Raw genomic sequence first — 18,835 nt, 5'->3', positions numbered from 1 at the left:
GCACAACTTGCCCAAAGTTGCACTTTCTGGCTCTATCTCCCTTGCTTCCTTTGTTTTTTCCTTCAGCCTTTGATCCTAAGCAGAGAAGGCATCCCGCCAGGGAAGATACCCTGCCACCTTTAAGGTCTTGTTATGGAATTAGCAGTAGTAATAAATCTTTCTGAGTAAATCCTTCTCAGTAGCCCTGTGAGCTGAGACCAAGTCTCCATTTCACAGAAGTGACTACTGGGGTGCAGACAGGCTCCTGGAGAGGGTTGTCCCCATCTTCCACAGGAACACCCCCTCCACAGTGCCTCTCAAAACTCAGCTGAAGCCCCTACCAGCTGTGGTCCCTGCAGTGTTTACTCTGCACCCACGCAGGCGGGACCAGGCAGGCGGGGTTGGACAAAGTCCTGGGACTATAAAGGCCTGTCCAGCAGCGTCCGGGTCAGTCTCTGCTCTGCGTGTAACTAGCATGCTCATGCCCAGACAGGACCGGACACTACCCCACCACTCGCCAATGCTCCCTATGCTGCTGGTGCTTTCTGGGCTGGGGGCCGGACATGCCCTATCTCTGGCCCAGGAGCAACTCTCCAACCTCCCAAGCTCTTCTGACTTGCCCTCCAGTCTGGATGTCCCTAGATTTCAGGGGCTACGGAAGGGCTATGAGAGCCTACAGAGCAGACTTGAGGAGACCCAGGACTGGGAAGACAGGACTTCGGACCTCATCCCAGCCACTCAAATCAGGATACTCATCCCAAAGCGTGAGTGAAATCTGGGAGACCCTGGTCCCCCCAGCCATCATGGTACCCAGTGACTTTATCCTAGAATCCTCAAGTGTGCCTCTGAGCCTCAGTTTCCCCACCTGGCAAGAAAGTCCCCCTTCTGTGGTGATGGGGGAACTGGCAGCCAGACTGTATCACAGACACAAGGTGAGGCTAAGCCAGCCTGAGATGTTACAAACTCTCTCCAGGTGCCAGGTGGAGAAACAGGTTCAGAGATGCCAGCGATTCTCTTGAAGGCTCACAGAGCCGGGAGGACCCAGAGACCAGGTCTGGCAAAAGGAGTGGTCCCTGCTCTGGGTTGTAGGGGTGTGTGTTTGGGGGTGGGGGGGAGGTACCCGGAGGAAAGAAGAACGCGAAGGGGAGGAAGGGGGCGGGGACAGGGCTGTGTGCAGCTCAGAACCGGCCTCTCGGCTGGCACCGAATCTGATGCAATCGAGCGCAAAGATTCCGCTAAAGTTCCACGAGACGGTTGTCTTAGGGGTGGGAGAGAGGGGAATATTTTCGTGGCCATCTTTCAGGCTACAGGAGTAAGAATGTGTGGAAGACCCGGATTTCACCATAGACTGAGAGAGGCTTGGGGAATGGTCCCTGACCAGAAGAGAGCGCTCTTATCCTGTCTAACCCCGATTTTGCTGTGAGACTCCCAGCCAGGGGGACTGAGTCCAAGGCACTCAAGCCCCGGTTCCTACCTCCCCCTCCCCCTATCCTCTCACCCCGCTGATGTAGGTATTGGGGGAACTGGGGAAACCTGGCACTCTTCATTTCTCAGATATGGAAACGGAGACCCAGAGATTTAAAGAGCCAGTAACTGACTGCTGTAGCACCAGCCCCAGGCACTGGGTCGGAGGCAGAGCCAGCGCTGAAACCTCAGTCTCTCTAAACATGGGTTCTACATTCATTCCTGCAAATATTTACTAAGCACCTACTGTGTGCCATGCAGGCTGAGAAAATGTGGGAAAATGTAAGGAAGAGTATGCCTGCTAGGGTGAACAGCACGTGCAAAGGCCCTGGATGGGTACATTCAGCCCATAGAGTGACTGGCTCCCTCCCCTCTCCCCTCCACCCCCTGCAGTACAACTTGGGCCAGGCAGCCACGTGCGTATGCGCATCCCCAAGGCAGCCCTTTTTGAGGGGCTCCCCGAAGCCTCCCGCCTGCACCGCGCGCTGTTCCGACTGTCCCCGACGGCCCCTATCTCATGGGACGTGACGCGTCCACTGCGACGTCAGCTCGGCCTTGGAAAGGTGCTCACACTCCGCCTGCGATCTTCGCTACCCGCCCAAGGGTCTACGGAACAGCCCCAGTTGGAGCTGCATTGGCTGACAGCCACCGCCAGGGGGCGCCGCAGCGCGCACGCGCGCAGCTCGGACGGTTGCCCGCTCGGGGCTGGGCGCTGCTGCCGCCTGCGGAGCCTGCGCGCGTCATTGGAGGACCTGGGCTGGGCGGACTGGGTGATGGCGCCCCGCGAGGTGGACGTGCGCATCTGCGTCGGCGCCTGCCCCAGCCAGTTCCGGTCAGCCAACACGCACGCGCAGATGCAGGCGCGCCTTCACGGCCTGAACCCGGAGGCTGCGCCTGCGCCCTGCTGCGTGCCCGCCAGCTACGAGCCGGTGGTGCTTATGCACCGGGATAGTGACGGCCGCGTGGCCCTCACGCCCTTCGACGACCTAGTTGCCAAGGACTGCCACTGCGCATGAGACCCCTCAGCCTCACTCCTGCGGTGTCCACAGAGGAGGTGACCTCATTCTTCTGTGCTATGACTTCTTAAAAACTGAGTAGCCCTTCCATAACCACTCCTGCCCAAAGCATTGTATTTATAGGTTTGTATTTATTATTAATTTATTGGGGTGATCTGCCTGGGAACCGGAGGCCTGAGGAAAGGCTGGCCTGATGGTGTACATTTGGGAATGTACAAACTTCAAACTTTGGGAATAAAAAGAAAACTGTAACTCAACCCCTGTGGTGTCCAGGGCTGGCTAGACCTCGGAAAGAACCCCTCGCTGCCTTGGTCAGGGTTGGAAACCGGGAACAGTGAGGAGTGGAGGGGTCTGGAATGGGTGTTGGGGCATTCTTGTGTTGCCATGCAACTGAACGGCCCCTCTGACGACAGTGAGTCTTAAGGGCATCCTGGGACATCCCCCTCTGTCATGGGGCTTCTCTAGCCCCCTGTTTCTTGACCCTCTGTTCTGTCTCCATCTGCCTCATCTCTCTCTCCTCTTGCTTCTGGCCCTGCCTGTATCATCATCCTGCTGTCTCCCAGCGCTGGAGTTCTCTTTCTCAACACAGGCAACCTAGAGTCATACCTGTCTGCAGTCAAGCACACTGTGTATGGTGCTGCCCCCAAACTAGAAGGGTTCCATCGCACAGCCTGTTGATGACACCTCTCTCCATGTTAATGATGCCTCTACCCTTTCCTATAGCGAGCAGGGAGAAATAAGTTGAGTAGAGCGTTGTCTATGCACACCTCACCCAGGTTATATAGTCTTCCTATTTATCATCTTGGAATCACTGAGATGGGCCAAGTCCAGCCCCTTCCCCACACCCACCCACCTGTCCACCCTGAGAACTGTCACGGGAGTACCTCCTTCCAGAACAGTCCCTGCACTTCCTTCCAGTGTTGTGAGGCGTCCCCTGTGAGTGCTGCCACCCAGAGGCAGACTAGAATGCTGCAGGTTCCCTTGAATATACTCAGTGATGCCTGCTGGGTGCCAAGCCCTGAATGGACACTGAACAGAAGTAGCAGGACAGGCAAACCCACCCAGCTAGCACTCCATCAAGCCAGGAAGACAATACAGAGATAAATTACAAGAAGGTGGCCGATTGCCATAGAACTGTGCCTCTGAGCCCATCACAGGAAGTGTGTTAGGAGTTACTGAATTGTTGAGAATGGAGGCTGAGGACGGGATGTCTGAACTGAGACGTGGAGAAAGAACTAGGGGGAGAGTTGGAGGGTGGATATTTGAGGCAGAAGGAACAGCAGGTGCAAAGGCACTGAAGTGGGGGTGAGCAAAGCTGTGGTGGGAGGACAGCCCCCAGCAAATCTCACAGATGGCGGTGGCAGTGCAGGCCTATTCCTGCAGCATTACAAAGGCATGAAGGGAGTGGTGGCTGGAGAGGGCCAGTCTGATTTGTGCTGAGAGGACAGCGCACAATGCAGGAGCTGGAGCAGCGTGAAGGGTGGGGACACAGGGATGCCAGGCAGAGGAAGACCCTTTTAGGACCACTCATCTGCCCCAGGTCCACTCCCAAGTGTTCAGAATCCAAGGGTCTCTTAAACTCAATACTAGGGCCCCCCAAAGTTTGCCGGGCCACTGAGTCTCTCCCTAGGCGTCAGCTGTTGCCTTTGCTGGACGCTGCAGCCGCGTGCCTCTCACTTCTCCAGGCTGGTTCTTGCTGGGTTGGTCCCCTGTGCTCCTCAGCCACCTATGCAGGTTCCAAACCCCACTGCATATCCCCCCCATCCCCCCCCCCCCCCCCGCCATGAGGCCTTTTCAAACTCCTTCAGGTGTCTCCCTCTGAGAACCCCAGCTCCATCCCTTCCTCCAGCATAGGTTTGCACCCCCCCCCAGGATTTAGGGTATCCAGCTGTGCCTCCCATATGTTGGGGATTTGGCAGGAGCTGGGGTCAGTTGATGAAAACCTAGCTGAAGCATAAGCTTGACCAAACTCTTGAAATGCACTGAGCTCTGAGAATTTGGCTTGAGGAGCAACCAGGGAAGGTTTCTCCAAGAAGGTGGCCCTTGAAGGATGAACTCAGCTAAAATAGCGTTAGATGCAGCAGCCCTCTCCTGTCTCACCCGCTGCTCCCCTTAGCAGGGTATTTTAGTAAATCCATCTGTTCTCTCCACACGGTCTCTGGTGTTTCCTCTTGTGCCCCGCCCCTGCATCTCTGGCCTACACCCCAGTTCTTCTACACATAAAAAATGTTTGTCTTTGGCCCTCCCTGGTGGCGCAGCGGGTTGGAGCGCAGCACTGAGAATCTGAAGCCACTTGCGCATGAGTTCGATTCCCGCCTGCCGCCTGCCCCGGAGGAGACCACATGGCGAGCCAGACCTCTCCTGACCCGCCCGCTGCTCCCCTCAGCAGTGTACTTCGTCCATCTGCCTGTTCTGCTCCCCACTCTGTCTCTGGTGAAGCCTCTCACCGTCCCTGAGCCTCTGGCCTATACCCCAGTTCTGTATGAATAAATAAATAAATCTTTAAAAAAAAAAAATGTTTGTCTTTTAAATAGCCTTAGAGACCAGTTCTGATCCTACTTAACATATGGGGTAACTGAGGCCCAGCTCTTAGTGGAGCCAGGACTGCTGCCCACGCCTCCTGGATGGCATGGGCAAAGGCGGACAGTGCAAACTGTAGTGAAGCGGGGCGAGAGATCCAGACCAGAGGGCAGAAGGATGAGGGGTCATGAATAGGCAAGGCTGGACCTTGAGGGCCGAGGCTCTGGGGGCAGTGGAGCCATGTGAGCAGGGAAGAGACCAGATTAATGAATTAGGAAGAGTCTTCCAGGGCCAGCTTGGGCTGCCACAGGGGTTGAGCCTAGAGAGGGCTTAGGGGGACCTGTGAGGTACAGATGGGAGGGACAAGGCTGGAACAATTTGGTGTCTCAGAGTTCTGGTCTTGGCGGCTCAGGAGGTCCTTTCTAGAGCCAGCAGCCAGTAGCCCCTGGTTTTTATTTACCGAGAGCCATTTGCACACAACCAGCAGGGTGATGACAGGGTCCCCGTGTCAGCCCTCCTGTCCTTGTTTTAAGGGTCCCTGCTCTTCCTCTTCTCGCAGCCAGGGGACTGAGGAGCAGAGTGGGGACCAAAGACGGGTCTCCCTGGTTTGCGCCATTCCTTGGATGGGAAGATGAGGCCAGGGAAGAGCAGGGCTGCCTCAGGCCACCCGCAGGCTGCAGACTCAGCGCCCGGGCACCACATACTCTTCATCCAGGCAGGTCTGGGCCGGCGGGGGCTGGCCCCGTGGGGCCTGACCCAGGGCCTGCAGATTGCAGTAGACGGGCTGGGAGTCCCGGTCACCACCCTCGTAGTTCATGTAGACTTCACTGTCCTCTGAAGTATGGGACCTGTGGGGACAGGTGGGAGGGGCGGGCTTAGGGGGACCATGTGGCAGCTTTGAGAGACACTCTCAGGCAGCTGAGTTCACTCCTAGGAGGAAAGTGAGGCATGGGCCACCTCAGTCCAACCTTTTCTGAGGAAAGGAAGTAAAGGCCCATGATCCAGAGGAGATTCTGTGGGTTCAGCATTATATTATGCTATGGTCTGATGACATTGAGCTCATGGTAGGGTTTTTTCCTTCCTTAGAGGACATAGTTGTTCATTTTTTTACATTAGAATCTAGACCTCTTTCCTCTTGAAAAATCAGCAGCACTGGTCACACCAGTCATGTGGACAGAAATGGCTGAAGTCAAACAGAATCTTCCCCTTTAGATGGGAAATGTTTCTCCAGGTCCCCAAAGTAACTGACTTTGTGACCATGGTCTACAAAGGAGATAGTTTCTTAGGAATGTCTAACTATGGCAGGCAAGACCCTGAAAGAAGAACTGCCTGCCCCTAGACCATCCTAGCCCCCCCATAACCATGGCCACTGTCCGTCAGTCATCTACATTTTCATATGGAGACCCGAACACCACTGCCTCCACTTCTGACCCACTGTAGCTGTGGGAAGCCAGCCCCTTTCTCCCAGGCCCTTCCTTTGTGCAACAGTGAAACACAGTATGGGAACGACACAGTCAATTTTAAATCATATTTCTGAAGGAGACTGGCCTGAGGACTTGGTGAGGGTGAAGCTGAGCCAGTGTGGGAACACCAGCTGCCTCCCTGAGCCTTGGGCCTTCAGCTCCCTGCACAGACCACTTCTGCTTTTGAATCTATTTGCGTCTGCTTTGCATATTCTTTCATTTCTCACCAACAGCATGCCACTGGCTTCCCCACCTTGTGGACTCTGATTGCCAAACCCAGCCATGACCCTGTTCCCCTCCAGCTTGGATCCTACCAGGCTCCTCCAGGCTCAACTCCAAGTCTTGCCTTCTAAGGCCCCTTTCACAGCTCTTTCTCTGTTCTCTCCTACCTCGTGGCCTTCTCCCCGCACCTTCCACACCCCTCTCTTGTGCCGCCTCCTGAAATATCCTCCATTTCCTCATCCAGTCTGAAAAAGTTGAACCCATTTACCTAAGCCCAGCCAAATCATCTGGACGTGTCAGGCCTTCATGAAGGGAGACGGACACAAATACAAATGGCCTACTTAGCCTCTCCTGTGTGTCAAGGGGAGTGGAGTAGAGGGCTGTCCCATTCTACAGAGACAGAAACAGAAGTCCAGAGAGAGTTCCAGGTCACAGGAGAGCTGAGCCCAGGCTGCTGACTCTCACCACAGAGCCCCAGCTCCATCTTGAGTACTCGTCTCCTCTCTCCTCATCCTTGTCTGCCAGAAATTTGGTTTGTGGGTTATAGGGAGGGAGTTGGTGCCATATACAGGAACTCAACTCAGTTCTAATCCCAAACCCTTGAGGTGGGATATGTTACCACCATTTTGCAGATGAGGAAACTGAGGCCCAAAGAAAGTTACTTGCCCAAGGTCACCCAGCTTGCGAAAGGCAGAGAGTTGAACCCTAGCCTCCTAGCTCCAGAGATTTGCAGGCTAGTGTGTGAATCACTCACCTGTGCCTGGCAGTTGGCTGACCCTGGAACATATTCTCATAGTCAGGTGAGGAGGGGCTGGGCAGGGCAGCTGCTGGAGGCTTCGGGCTGAAGCCCCGGTTACTATACCGAGGCTGCTGATTCCAGCCAGGCTTGGGACTGTCCTGAGCAGTCCACATTTTGCCCTGGATTGGATTACTAGATGTCCGGCGCCCCCGGAGTCCCCAGGCCAAGACTGGGCCAGCAATGGCAAGCACAAGGAGCAGGCTTCCACTCACCGCCAGTGCCACAGTGGTCATAGTGCTCGGGCCATGGGGGCAGGGGAAAGTGGAGAAATTGTGCCAGGTGTAGCCTGTTCTGTCCAGGCACTCCAGGTGGTCAGAGCAGTTGTCTTGCCGTAGCTGGTACCAGGATTCTAGGGCACAGCTGCAGTCTGCCTTCAGTTGAAGCTCACAGTGTGTGGCCAACTGATGCTCCATTTTTTCCAGTGGGTTGTCTGTCACATCCAGGAGCTTCAGCTTATTCAGCTGTCTGAAGGAGGTCCACAGGAGTTCTCGAAGGCCATTCCCAGACAGATACAGGAATTCCAAGTCTCTAGCCTGCAGAGACTGGTTCGGAAGCTGGGTCAGGTTTTTGCCACTAAAGTTCAAGCATTTGTCCGGAAACGGGCTGGTCCAGTTCACAGGCCCCGAGTACACCTCGCAGGACATTATTTCCTTGCTGCCTGCAGTCTGCAGCAGCAGCGGCAGCAACAGCACCAAGGCCAGGGCGTCCCCCATGCAGACACCTAGGCAGAGACACCGGATCCAAGCCCTGACCTCAGCCTGTGGTAACCCTTACCGCCGGGGTTTTTCGGTTTTTTGTTTTATAGCTCGGAGCAGTTCAGGCCCTGGTTAAAATGGTAAAACTCAGCCCCTGGTTACCCAGCTCTTGCTCCCAACCTCTGTCTCTCCCTCTGGGAATGGAAGACCAAAGACCCCTGCCTCAGTCAGCCCTTTCCCCTCCAGGCAGATGCACTCCTTCCAGCTAAGCTGCCCACTGCCGCATCCCGCCCCCCCAAACCTCCCCTTTACAGGAACCCGCACTGGCCATTGGCTAAGATAGGGCCGAATGCCAATGTTGCCCTGAAATGGCAACAGCCTCTGATTGTTTTCTCCTCCACCTGCTGGGAGCTCCCCGCCCTGGGGTGGGCTGGGCACCCCCAGCTTTAGCCTTCAGTCCCTGCACAGACCCAATCCCAGTGCACGCAGTCCTACCTTTCAGGGCTCACCAGCAAGCACCCTTTGCCTCAGCTGCTCGAAGACTCCAGTGCCCTGGGGCTGCGCCGGTCCCTTGGACTGGGGCCAGGATCGCCTCAGGCACCTCCGCAGGTCCCTGCGGTCCCAGGCGGTCCTTGGGCTCTGCAACCTGAGACTCACTCAGAGGGAAGAGGAACTGGTGTCCGGGTGGAGTGCGGAGGGGAAGAATAAAGCTGAAAGGAGACCCGCCCCCAAGCAAGGCCTCAAGGTTGGGGTTCTCACGGGAGGGGGAGTGGCAGCCCAGGGTCCTGCTTCCCTCTTGCCGAACCCGAAACATACACGTCCCCCTTAAACACCCCCCAAGTGCGTGCTACCTCATCAATTTGCTAATCTCATGTCACTTGATTCTCGACACATTCATCTACTCACTCAACATACATTACCCATGCTGAACCCCCAAGAGGACTGAGCATGGGGAGCAGCAGTCAGTCTCAGGAGAGGACCAACCTGGACAATGACACCCCTCCGGTCCAGAGGAGCCCAGGCCAGGAGGAGAGGGAGGGACAGGGGAAGGCTTCTTGGTGGCGGCAAGGCTAGAATTAGAGTTTCTGTACCTGAGGAGGACTTTGCCAAAGATTCCTGAAAACCTGCCTTTGACTCCACCACACTCTGGGAGATGATAATTCACACACGATGGTGCTGCCAGACTGGAGGGTGTTGTGAGGGGACATTAAGTCTGGGCCTTGGAGGATGAGTCAGAGTCGTAGGCAGACGTGAAGGCACAGCCAGAGAGAGGCTGGCTGAGTGTGGGGTGGGGGGTGCTGGCTGGAGCAGAGAGAGGAGGAGATGGTGAGGGGAGGTCACCCTCACTCCAGGCTGAGTGAGGTTTTATTCTGAGGGCCCTGGAGCGCCAAGGCAGGTGTGTGCAGGGGATGGCCTTGTATCAAAAAATCCCTTCGGAGCGGGTCTCTTGGATCCAGAGGGAGCGGGAGTTACTAGCCAGACCCAAGGGGTGATGACAAAGGGAAATCAAGGAGGAAGTGAAGTGATGGGTAAGGCCATCAGGGAAGCCAGGCTGCGATCCAGTCCCGTCCCTGACTTACTGTGTCTCCTCAAGCACGCTGTGGCTCCGTGTCTATGAAATGGGTGAATATTCAAATCTTCTCCTGAGCCCTGAGAGACTGGAGTCTGCTCCCCTCCTCTCCTTCGTCTCTCTCTCTCCCCACTGCCAAACTTGGAGGTAGGTTCTTAACATACCTCAACATACTTCTAATAAGAAATTACAAGCCATGACAACTCTCAGCAACTGTTTGTTTCCACCAATCAGACTGGAAAAATTCAAAAGTGTGATAACACTTGCTGCACCAGTGTGAGGAGGCAAGCCAACCCTCCTAACACGCACAGGCCACCAGGTTGGTGAAGACATGCATGCGCTGGCCCAGCAATCCCGCTCCTAAGATTCTCCTAAGTGTTTGTCTGCTTGCAAAACGCCAGGTGTGAAATAATCATAATAGATGAACACAATGAGGTCCGTCCACACAGTGGAGTATCACAGCCACGGAAAGGAGGGAAGCCCTGACACACATACAACGTGGATGAGCCTGAAAACAGAGTGCTGAGTGAGGGGCCAGGCACAAAAGGCCTCAGGGGTGTGATCCTTACCTGAAATGTCCAGAACAGGCAGACTCAGGCAGGAGGCAGAGGGGTGGTTGTCAGAGGTGGGGGAGAAAGGATGCATGGAATGTTCTGGAACTAGATGGAGGTGCTAACTATATACATTATAAATGCACTAAAAACTGCTGAATTGTTCACTTTAAAACGGTAAATCTTAAGTTTATTTTGCACAGTAAAAAAAAAAAAAAAAGACATGACTACACGTCTTCCACTCTTTGGTATCCAGTGGGGAGAAACCGGAAAGAACCAAAGGAATTGGTTAGCTCAGTAACAGCTCATCCGTTCTGGGAGGTCTCACAGAGCCAAAGCAATTAGAGATCTCTGAGAAGCAATAAGCAAACACCCATTCATTTTCTCCACAAAGTTTTAGCAAATTCCCACTGTCTGGGCAAAATAGATAAAATCCCTGCCCTGTGAAGTTCTTACAGCAGCTGAGGTAGGGCACATGCACGATCTATGAAGAAACACATACAGTGGTGTTGGGGACTGATGCAGAGAAAGATACAGGCAGAAGCAAGGGGAGGGTGACGGTGATTTAAAAGGACCCTCAAAGGACCCTGAGTCAGAAGGATAAGCAGGCTTACTCGGGGCATCCTGGGGATGGACCTCTTGTGCAAAGCCCTGAGGTAGGCACAGGATTGGGTGAGAGACTCTGAGAGAAGAAGTTTAAGTGAAAAAAGCAAGAAAATTTTCCTTTTGGTAAAACACAAAAGCAAATGGCCGTGGTCACCTCTTGGTGGCAGGCAGATGGAAGAGAGAAACTCACCATGTACTTTTTTATGTTTTGTATTTTAAGATCTTATCAGAGTGGAGGCAAATCACAGTTTAGTTAAAACACAAAAATCAGCCATGAACACACATACGATATTGAGCTTTTGAGAGGCAGAGAGGGAAGTCGGGCACCCGCCTGCTGGGCCTGGGAGGCACCTGAGCCTGGGTGCAGGTGAGGTCGCCATGCCCCAGGCCATGGGAGTGGCGAGGCCTCTTAGAGGAGGAGGAAATGAGGAAAGAGGAAGCAGCAGGCACAGCACTGGGGAGGAAGGGGTAAGGGGGGAGGGGGACAGAGGCCAGCTGGAGGGCTGGGGCGGTTTTGGACATGAATCTGAGGAAACTTGGGGCCTGGGATCTGGAACTCTGGGAGGAGTCTGGAGTTCTGGAGGTCTCAGTCCTGGACTCTGGAGCCTGGGGAGGGTCATACACACTCATGTCCACATCTGTCTCACACCCTCACAGCCACCCTTCTGGTGGTTTTGCTGTCCTTTTACGGAAGAAACACAGGTCAAAGCAGAGTCATGAATGGACTGGTTAAGTGTCCTATGGTGGGATGGGGACGGCCAGATGGTGGCCCAGCGGTGCCCCCAAATTGCACTCAGAAAGTAAAGTTTTGTTTACTTTCTAGAAAGAAGTACTTGAGATCAGATGGTTAGTGACAATATATTTTCGGAAACCTCTGAACACCTTTTAGGGGTGGTGTGAAAATAAAGTGTGACCCTGAGAGAGCACCAGTCAGCAAGCACAGCCTAGCTGTAACGCCTGCCTTTCTTTGCTGAGGGGCTGTGGCCACTGGAAGCTCCTGGAAGCAGCACAGACCATAGATAAAAGGAGAAGTGCTGAGAATGCCCCAGCTCCTTCCCTCCTGGGCCCACAGCTGGGAGTGCCCTCAGAACCCGGCCAAAATTGGTTGGCTGAGTGGGTGGGGGGAGAGTTGCTGGGGTTACTTGTGGCTCCTAGGACTGACCTCCCAAATAATTACACTCTAGAACTCCATTCTTAGGGGTTGTTCCTTGGGACCCTAAATGAAGATAAGTGGAATGATATAAAGGAATAATATACAGCAGCTCAATTTTAAAAGCATTTAAAAATAATCCCAGCCATGAGTCATCTTGCAGCAGAGCTGAGTTCTGAGAAATGCGTCATGAGGCAGCTTCACTGTGTGAGCGCCACAGGGCCACTGCAAGCCCAGATGGCAGGGCCTCCCCGTGGCCAGAGGTTGTCTCAGTGCTATCACCACTATGGCCTGAGTTCCATCCCCAGCCTGGAAGCTGACCTACCGACACCCTAGTTCTTCACAAAAATTAATTAAAAAAACCCAGATGGCACAGCCACTCGACCCAAGCTGGACGCCAGAGCCAGCCAGGACCACGACACCCATGTGACCCCTGTTGACTGGGATGTGGTGAAGTGACATATAGTAGTAGCAGTGGCCAGGCACTGCTTCCTTCATTAATATGACATGAGATAATCTGCACCTGCAGAGCTGAACTGTCACGACTGCCATTTTACTGACAAGGAACACTGAGGTAGGGTGTGTTAGAGCCACTGTCCCAAGGCTGCACAGCCGCCGAGCATCCAGCTCTGTGGCCATGTGCTCTGGACAAGACTCATCTCCCACTGTCCCTGCAGGTCAGCTGAGCCATTCCTGGGCTCTGGTGAGTTTCCAGGCGGCTCACGGAGGCCCAGATTTGGACTTAACTTCATGCCAGTGTTTACTCAGGTGGTTATTAGCTTAATTTTACTTATGTCTGTAAGGTTTCCTTCACTCCACAGATATTTACTAAGCACCTACTGGACGCAGCAAAATGCCTGCCCCTGGGGACAGTTTTTTTTTTTCAACCAAAAACTGGAAAATTAAAAGAAGTTTGGGAAATAATAATGCTGTGGAGAAAAGGTTAAACAGAGTGCAGATTTGCAGAATGAAATGGTTCACAGTTTGAAAAGAGGTAGTCAAGATAGGCTTCTAGAAAAAAAGGGGGGGTAGGGAAGAGGAAAATAGATGTGTAATATTAGTTCAAAATGGGAACAAAGTTTTTTTGTGTGTGGCATAGATGTTCTGGGCAATTTTTTTCTGTTTCTCCTTTTTGTCCTGAAATTTACATGAATATGTAAATATGACTGAGACTCCAGCTTGGTTGGGGACACAGGCCAGGTCAAGAAAAGCTGATTAGGGGTCCTCCCTGGTGGTGCACCAGGTTAAAGTCCTGCACTAGGAAGCTAACTGCAGCCACTTCAGCATGAGTGCCATCCCCTGTTAGGGGGTGACCCACATGACACGGCAGACCTCCTGTCTTGCCTGATGCTCCCCTCAGCAGTGTACTTGGTGTATGTATCTGCCTGTTCTGTTCCCCACTCTGTCTCTGGTGAATCCTCTCACCGTCCCTGTACCCCAGTTCTGTATGCATGAATAAATGAATCTAAAGAAAAGAAGGGAAGGGAAGAAAAGAAAAGAGAAGGGGAGGGAAGGAGAGAGGAGAAGAGAGGAAAGGAGAGGAAAAGAGAGGGGAGGGGAGGAGAGGGGAAGAGAGGAAAGAAGAGGAGAGGGGAGGGGAAAGAAGGGAAGGGGAGGAGAGGAGAGGAGAGGAGAAAAAGAGAAGAAAAGAAAAGCAAAGAAAAGAGAAGAGTCAACTAGATTCCAACCCAAAATTTGGGATTTGAAGACCTTCTCCAAAGTCTTACCGGTAGATGCTGGGACACATCCCCCCCACCCCACCCCAATTTAGGTCCTGCTGGCATCTGCTGCCATCGTGTGGTCGCACTTTGAATTGCAGGCCCTGTTGGCGTTAGAGGCAGAAGATAGGTCCTCTTCCCTAGTTCTGACTTGCACATTCCACCCTAGCCACACCTTTGGAGTGAGAGTGTTATGACCATTTATGTAGGCCTCATGCTGGCTCCAGACCCTTGCTCCAGACCCTTGAGGGCACTGGAGGCACAGAGGGGACATCGGTAACATGCTTATGGTCAGAAACATATTTATTGAGCAACTGTGACAAGTGCTATTCTAAGTGCTGGGTCACCCAACACAACATTTGGATTACCAGCCCTTTGGAGTGCACAGATTACTGCAGACACGGACAATAAACATGCAAAAGCAAGATGACCAGGAAGATGCATCCAGAAGTTGGTTGGAGGGCCTTTCTGAAAAAAAAAAAAAAAAAAAAAAAAATGATGGTAGGAAGGGCATCCCAGGCAAGGAGGACAGTCCCTGCAAAGACCCTGAGGTGGGAATGAAACTATGGTACCAAGGACACAACATGCCTAGTTCCTGCTGCAGCAGACGTCAGCTCTCCAGCACTGTGATTATACAGAGGGCCTCCCAGAAGAGGAAGAAAAGATCCCTCCAGCTGTACTCACCCAGAAGGGTGGCAGAACTTTAGGATGCTATGGCAAGGCTATAAAGCAATAGGGGGAGGAGTGTTGCCAGCTCATTCCAAAGTGGAACCAAGGGCCCCCTTACTCTGCTGTGTGTCCTGGAGCAAGTACACAGCTCTGAGCTCTAGTTCCACCTGCAGAACTTTCTCTGCAGTTGCTGTGGACTACCCCTCCCCCATTCCTCCCTTCCTGGACTGGGCCCCACTGAGATTTCCACAAAATGCCTCCAATTTCCCAGAGTGAGGATCTCAGATCAAGGGAGGGTACTTGGGGGACACTCCACCAGACGTAGTGCTGGCTCGGGGTTGCCCACGTGACTCCCTTGGTGCCTCTCCGAACCTCAGTTTCCCCATCTGTAACAAGAAATACTGCCTCTCTCAGAGGTCCTGGGCACACCAGTTGCAGGATTGACTCTGGAGTTCTCTAGCAGGACTGAGGGGTGGGGCTTGATTTGCGGGTGGGGGGGGGCAGGAAGAGGGTGGGAAGTAGGGCGGTGCGCTGTGCGGATGGCCAACCCCGGTTCTGGAGGAGAGTATGCTCCACTGGGCTGAGGCTCAGATGGCTTCCCCTTCCAGGACACAGAGGGGACCTGGCAAAGCCACAGTGAAAACCCATATCTGGAACCTCCATCCCGCACTATGCTTCCAGGCGATGGGTCTTGGGGTATAACCCCATTTCGGAAGTGAGAAACTCCAGAGGTTGAACCACCTCCCACCCAAGGCTGGGGCCCCCCCCCCCCCCCCCCCCAGGTCTAGGCTGCAGCCCTGCCCCAGCCACCCTCGGCTCCTCCGCTGCTGCGGTTTCTCCCCTCCTGGTGTTGTTTGGATCTTCGTTTTTTGTGTGTCGCTCTTAGAAAATTACCCATAGTTACAGCTTCTGAAAGGAAAAGACCCTGCTTCCCGCAGTGGCCGTCTCTCGCTCCCGACTGGGGAGTAGCTTCAGGGGGCACCAGTCCGGGTCCTACCCCGCTCCCTAGCCGCTCCCCCCAGTGAGGTGGATGGAAGCTGTTTCCACCTTCTATAGAGAAGGAAAACCCCCCTCAGGGCTAAAACACAGTCTTCCCGACGACTTAAGCGAAATGCTCAGCATTTCTAAGCGAAATGCTCAGCTTAATCTCCCGGGCCCCCTCAGCAGTCCTGGCAGGGAGTGCCTTGCAGGCCAGGAGAGTCGCTCTAGTGGGACATGGTGGTTGCCTCGATGCGATGCGGACGACCTGGTGTCTTTTTTTTAAGATTTATTTATGCATACAGAACTGGGGTACTGGGCAGAGGTGCAGGGGCGGTGAGAGGATTCAGAGGAGACAGAACGGGGAGCAGAACAGGCAGATTTAAGCACACTGCTGAGGGGAGCAGTGGGTGAGATGAGCGGTCTGCGGCGCCAAGTGGGTCAGCTCCCTGGCTGGGGATCGAACTCGTGCTGCAGTGGCTGCCACTAGCTTCGTAGTGCTACCAGGGAGGGCCCTTGATATCTTATTTTAGATTAAGGGAAAATCCAAACACGGCAAATGCAGAATCACCAGCAGGAAGACCAGCGGGGTAGACAGAAGAGGAAGAGGAAGGGGAGGGAGGAAGAGGAGGAGACTAGGAGGTGGAGAGAGGAGGGGAAAGAGGAGGTAGAGCGGGGAGGGGGGTAGAAGGAAGCAGGGTGTGGGAGAAGAGGTGGAGGAGGAGGGAGAGGTCGGGAGGATGAGGAGGGGGTGAGAGGACGGAGCAGGCGAGGGGAAAGAGGGGCAGGGCGAGGGGAGAGGAGAAAGAGAGGGGAGGACGGGGAAGGAAGAAGGGGTAAGAAAGAGGCACTTTAGTGGCCGCAGGCGGAAGGCGCCTTTTTAGGGCTGGTGTAGAGCGCCGCGAACTGCGTTCCGGGCGGGAGGAAGGGCCGGCCGGAGCTGTGGCAGATGTGACTGAAGAATGGAAGCGTTGAGTGGGTGTGAGTGAGGCGAGGCACGGACGCTCTTCTAAGCATCCCTCTTGCTTCTTTTCAGAGCCTCCTTTGGGTCCCCTGAGGCACCACCCCGACCTCGCTGGGCGGGGGTTTGCCTGGCTTCGATGGTCTCGAGAGGCAGACCCGGGTCCGGGGGGAGTCCTCGCGCAGCCACACGGGGGCGACCGGGAGCCGGGAAAGGGGTCCCAGATGCAGGATCCACCCTCCGGCCTTACCTCCTACCCCGCCAGTCCCTTAGACTCTAGGTTGCCCCCGAGTTTGCCCTGGCCAGAGCCCCCGTCTACCTGGGCGTCTTCCTGGAGCAAACTCTCCACCACCCTGATCTACCCAGCAGTCCCAAGGGCTCTCTAAATCCTGACGCAGACCCCACCCCCAGGCCCCGCTTTACGAGTGCTTTTGAGCAATCCCAACCATCATTGCCATCTTCTCCCATCCCAGACACACTGCCCTCCTCTGTCTCGCACACCTTAATGGTGTGCCCACTGGAGGGCTTTTTGCATGTGCTGTGACTGCAGCCGAGAACATTCTTCTTCTAGATCTTTCGGATCCACTCTACCCCCACCAAGCCCCTCCCTTGCATGGGTTGGAGGGACCTTTCTGTACTTTCTGCTCTCACTCATCGGGTGGCCGGTGGGATGTGCGTGCGACTCAGCTTCCCCAAAGCCCCGTGGGGCCCAGAGCCTGCTCTGGTCGGACTTTTCCGCCGGCGTCTAGGCTGTGTTTGGAGCTCCATCCGGGTTGCCATGAGAACTGCGCTAGAAGCTCCCACGCCTCCCCCTAGGCAGCTCGCAGGGCAGCGGGCGCCTCCGCCTCCTTCCTCCCTCGCCTCCGCCCTCCTCCGGGAGCGCGCGGCCCGGGCTATTGCGGGGCCTCTCCACCGTGACCCCCCCACCCCCTCTGAACAGCACGTGGCACGCCTTGAAAAGATCTTCCTGACTCGCCGGCTTGAGGGTCCGCCATCCCTTTCGGACCCTCTTCGACACCAGCCTCAGCAACGTGTCCGTGTCCCGGCTGGGTCCCCGGGCCTAGCACATAGCGGGCACTCAGTAAACATTATGGGAAGGATGAAGACACATCCACTCAAGGAGTCCGGGTTCAGAAAGAACAAGGGACCTGCCCAGGGCGCACAGAATCCTAGGGAGCCACGAAGCATTGGGAGATAAATGGGGAGGAGGGGCACCCGGGGGTGGCAGGAGGAGAGTGTGTGGGTCCCCCGGACACACAGCTACCAATATTCGGTGTGAACTGGGTGCCTCTTTGGGAGTAGGCACTGGAGAGTAGTGGTGGAAGTGAGTACCATGATAAGGGGGTCTTGGTTCCCCACGCTTCTCCGGGACTCCACCCCTCCCCTTCCCGCAGGCGCTAGCTAGGCTGTCATCAGCAGGAGGCCCGAAGGCAGCGTGCCAGCTGTGCCCTCAGAGCGCTCAGTTCGGGGCCCCTCCTCAGCACCCGCAGGGTTGGGGGTGGGGTGCTGGAGGCCTGCGGGAGAGGAAGTTGGAGGAGGGGACGGCCGGCTAGACAGGAAGTGGGAAGGGCGGCTGTCCCCCCAACTCCCGGCCAGGGCCTTTCGGGGGATGGAGGCGGGGCTGAGGCCAGTTTGACCCTTCCCTTCCTTTTTGCCTGTCTGGAACCCCAGCAACTCCCGGTTTCCCGGCAGCCAGAGGCTTGAGGGTGTGTGGGAGAATCCCATACTGAAGTGGGGGACAGCCTCAGAGAGAGGGATAATGGGGGGGGCAGCTAGCAGCAGAAGGTGACACTCCTCTCTCCTCCTCACCCCCCACAACTCCAGGTCCCAGGGAGCCAGTAAACCACCTCGGCTGGGATGTATATGCAAGTTCACACACCCTTGTACACCCAAAAGGACTATGGGTCACTCCACCCACACAGCTGCTGTGAAGACAGAACCATCTAGAAGCCCTTCACTTTGCCGGCACAGCGAGAGTTCACTGGGCGCTTGCCAACACCTGCGCAACGATGCCCATGTGCACTCACAAGAACGACGTGATTTCACATTTACATAGGGGAAAAAATACCCAGGGGCAAACGTTGACAGAATCAGCCAGTCCTGGAGTCACAACCACATCACCCACCCCACCCACCCACGAAGGCCTAGTGCACACAACTCAAGTCTGAGGCCTCCCAGAAGTTCTCCCAGGCACCCCTCCCTGTGGATATTCAGAACTGCCACTTTCTCTGCACAAGGCCTGGGTGAAGGAGAAGGGCCCTATCGGCATCCCTGATTCATGCAGAGTGGCAGTTAAAGGCAGGTGGTGCCCATTTACAGCTGGCAACACTGAGACCAAGGCTGAGCCAGCTAGGGTGTTCCGGTCAACAGTCAACTAGCATCTACTGTTGTGGGGGTGACTGTGGGGCAGTCCAGGGTGGCTCGGGAGCTTCTTGTCTGCCGGGTTGGGAGGCGGCTCTGGTGTCTGGCTGCGA

The 18,835-nt window shown here is 55.0% G+C and overlaps 2 protein-coding genes across 3 annotated transcripts; one reads left to right on the top strand and one right to left on the bottom strand.

Annotated features, from left to right (window-relative positions):
• Positions 1 to 460: 460 nt before the first annotated feature.
• GDF15 (growth differentiation factor 15) lies at positions 461 to 4,757 on the top strand. Of its 2 annotated transcripts, XM_012728969.1 has the most exons (3): positions 461 to 743; positions 1,837 to 2,497; positions 4,718 to 4,757. In XM_012728969.1, exons 1-2 carry the CDS (start codon positions 461 to 463, stop codon positions 2,457 to 2,459), a joined length of 906 nt encoding a protein of 301 aa, XP_012584423.1. In that variant the 3' UTR covers positions 2,460 to 2,497; positions 4,718 to 4,757. The 2 variants fall into 2 exon arrangements, with proteins under 2 accessions (XP_012584423.1, XP_004688232.1); XM_004688175.2 differs by lacking the exon at positions 4,718 to 4,757 and having other exon boundaries at positions 1,837 to 2,590.
• Positions 4,758 to 5,258: 501 nt separating this feature from the next.
• On the bottom strand, positions 5,259 to 8,787 carry LRRC25 (leucine rich repeat containing 25). The gene is made up of 3 exons (XM_004688174.2): positions 8,654 to 8,787; positions 7,419 to 8,184; positions 5,259 to 5,827 (listed from the first exon to the last, which is right to left on the bottom strand). The coding sequence occupies exons 2-3, from the start codon at positions 8,174 to 8,176 to the stop codon at positions 5,662 to 5,664; spliced, it is 924 nt and encodes a 307-aa protein (XP_004688231.1). The 5' UTR covers positions 8,177 to 8,184; positions 8,654 to 8,787; the 3' UTR covers positions 5,259 to 5,661.
• Between the last annotated feature and the right edge of the window lie 10,048 nt (positions 8,788 to 18,835).

Source organism: Condylura cristata, unplaced genomic scaffold, assembly GCF_000260355.1.
Source record: "Condylura cristata isolate star-nosed mole 26May11 unplaced genomic scaffold, ConCri1.0 scaffold00024, whole genome shotgun sequence".
Lineage (NCBI taxonomy): Eukaryota > Metazoa > Chordata > Mammalia > Eulipotyphla > Talpidae > Condylura > Condylura cristata.
The sequence above is the reverse complement of the archived record's forward strand: the minus strand, read 5'-3'. Positions and strand labels throughout refer to the sequence as shown.

What these genes read in the sequence shown, in the direction of transcription:
- GDF15 (XM_012728969.1), top strand. Translation starts at nt 461, where the DNA reads ATGCCCAGACAGGACCGGACACTACCCCACCACTCGCCAATGCTCCCT. An exon ending in CAGGATACTCATCCCAAAGC is followed by an intron (nt 744 to 1,836) that starts GTGAGTGAAATC and finishes CACCCCCTGCAG; the next exon opens with TACAACTTGGGCCAGGCAGC.
- LRRC25 (XM_004688174.2), bottom strand. Translation starts at nt 8,176, where the DNA reads ATGGGGGACGCCCTGGCCTTGGTGCTGTTGCTGCCGCTGCTGCTGCAG. An exon ending in CAGCCAACTGCCAGGCACAG is followed by an intron (nt 5,828 to 7,418) that starts GTGAGTGATTCA and finishes CTGTCCCCACAG; the next exon opens with GTCCCATACTTCAGAGGACA.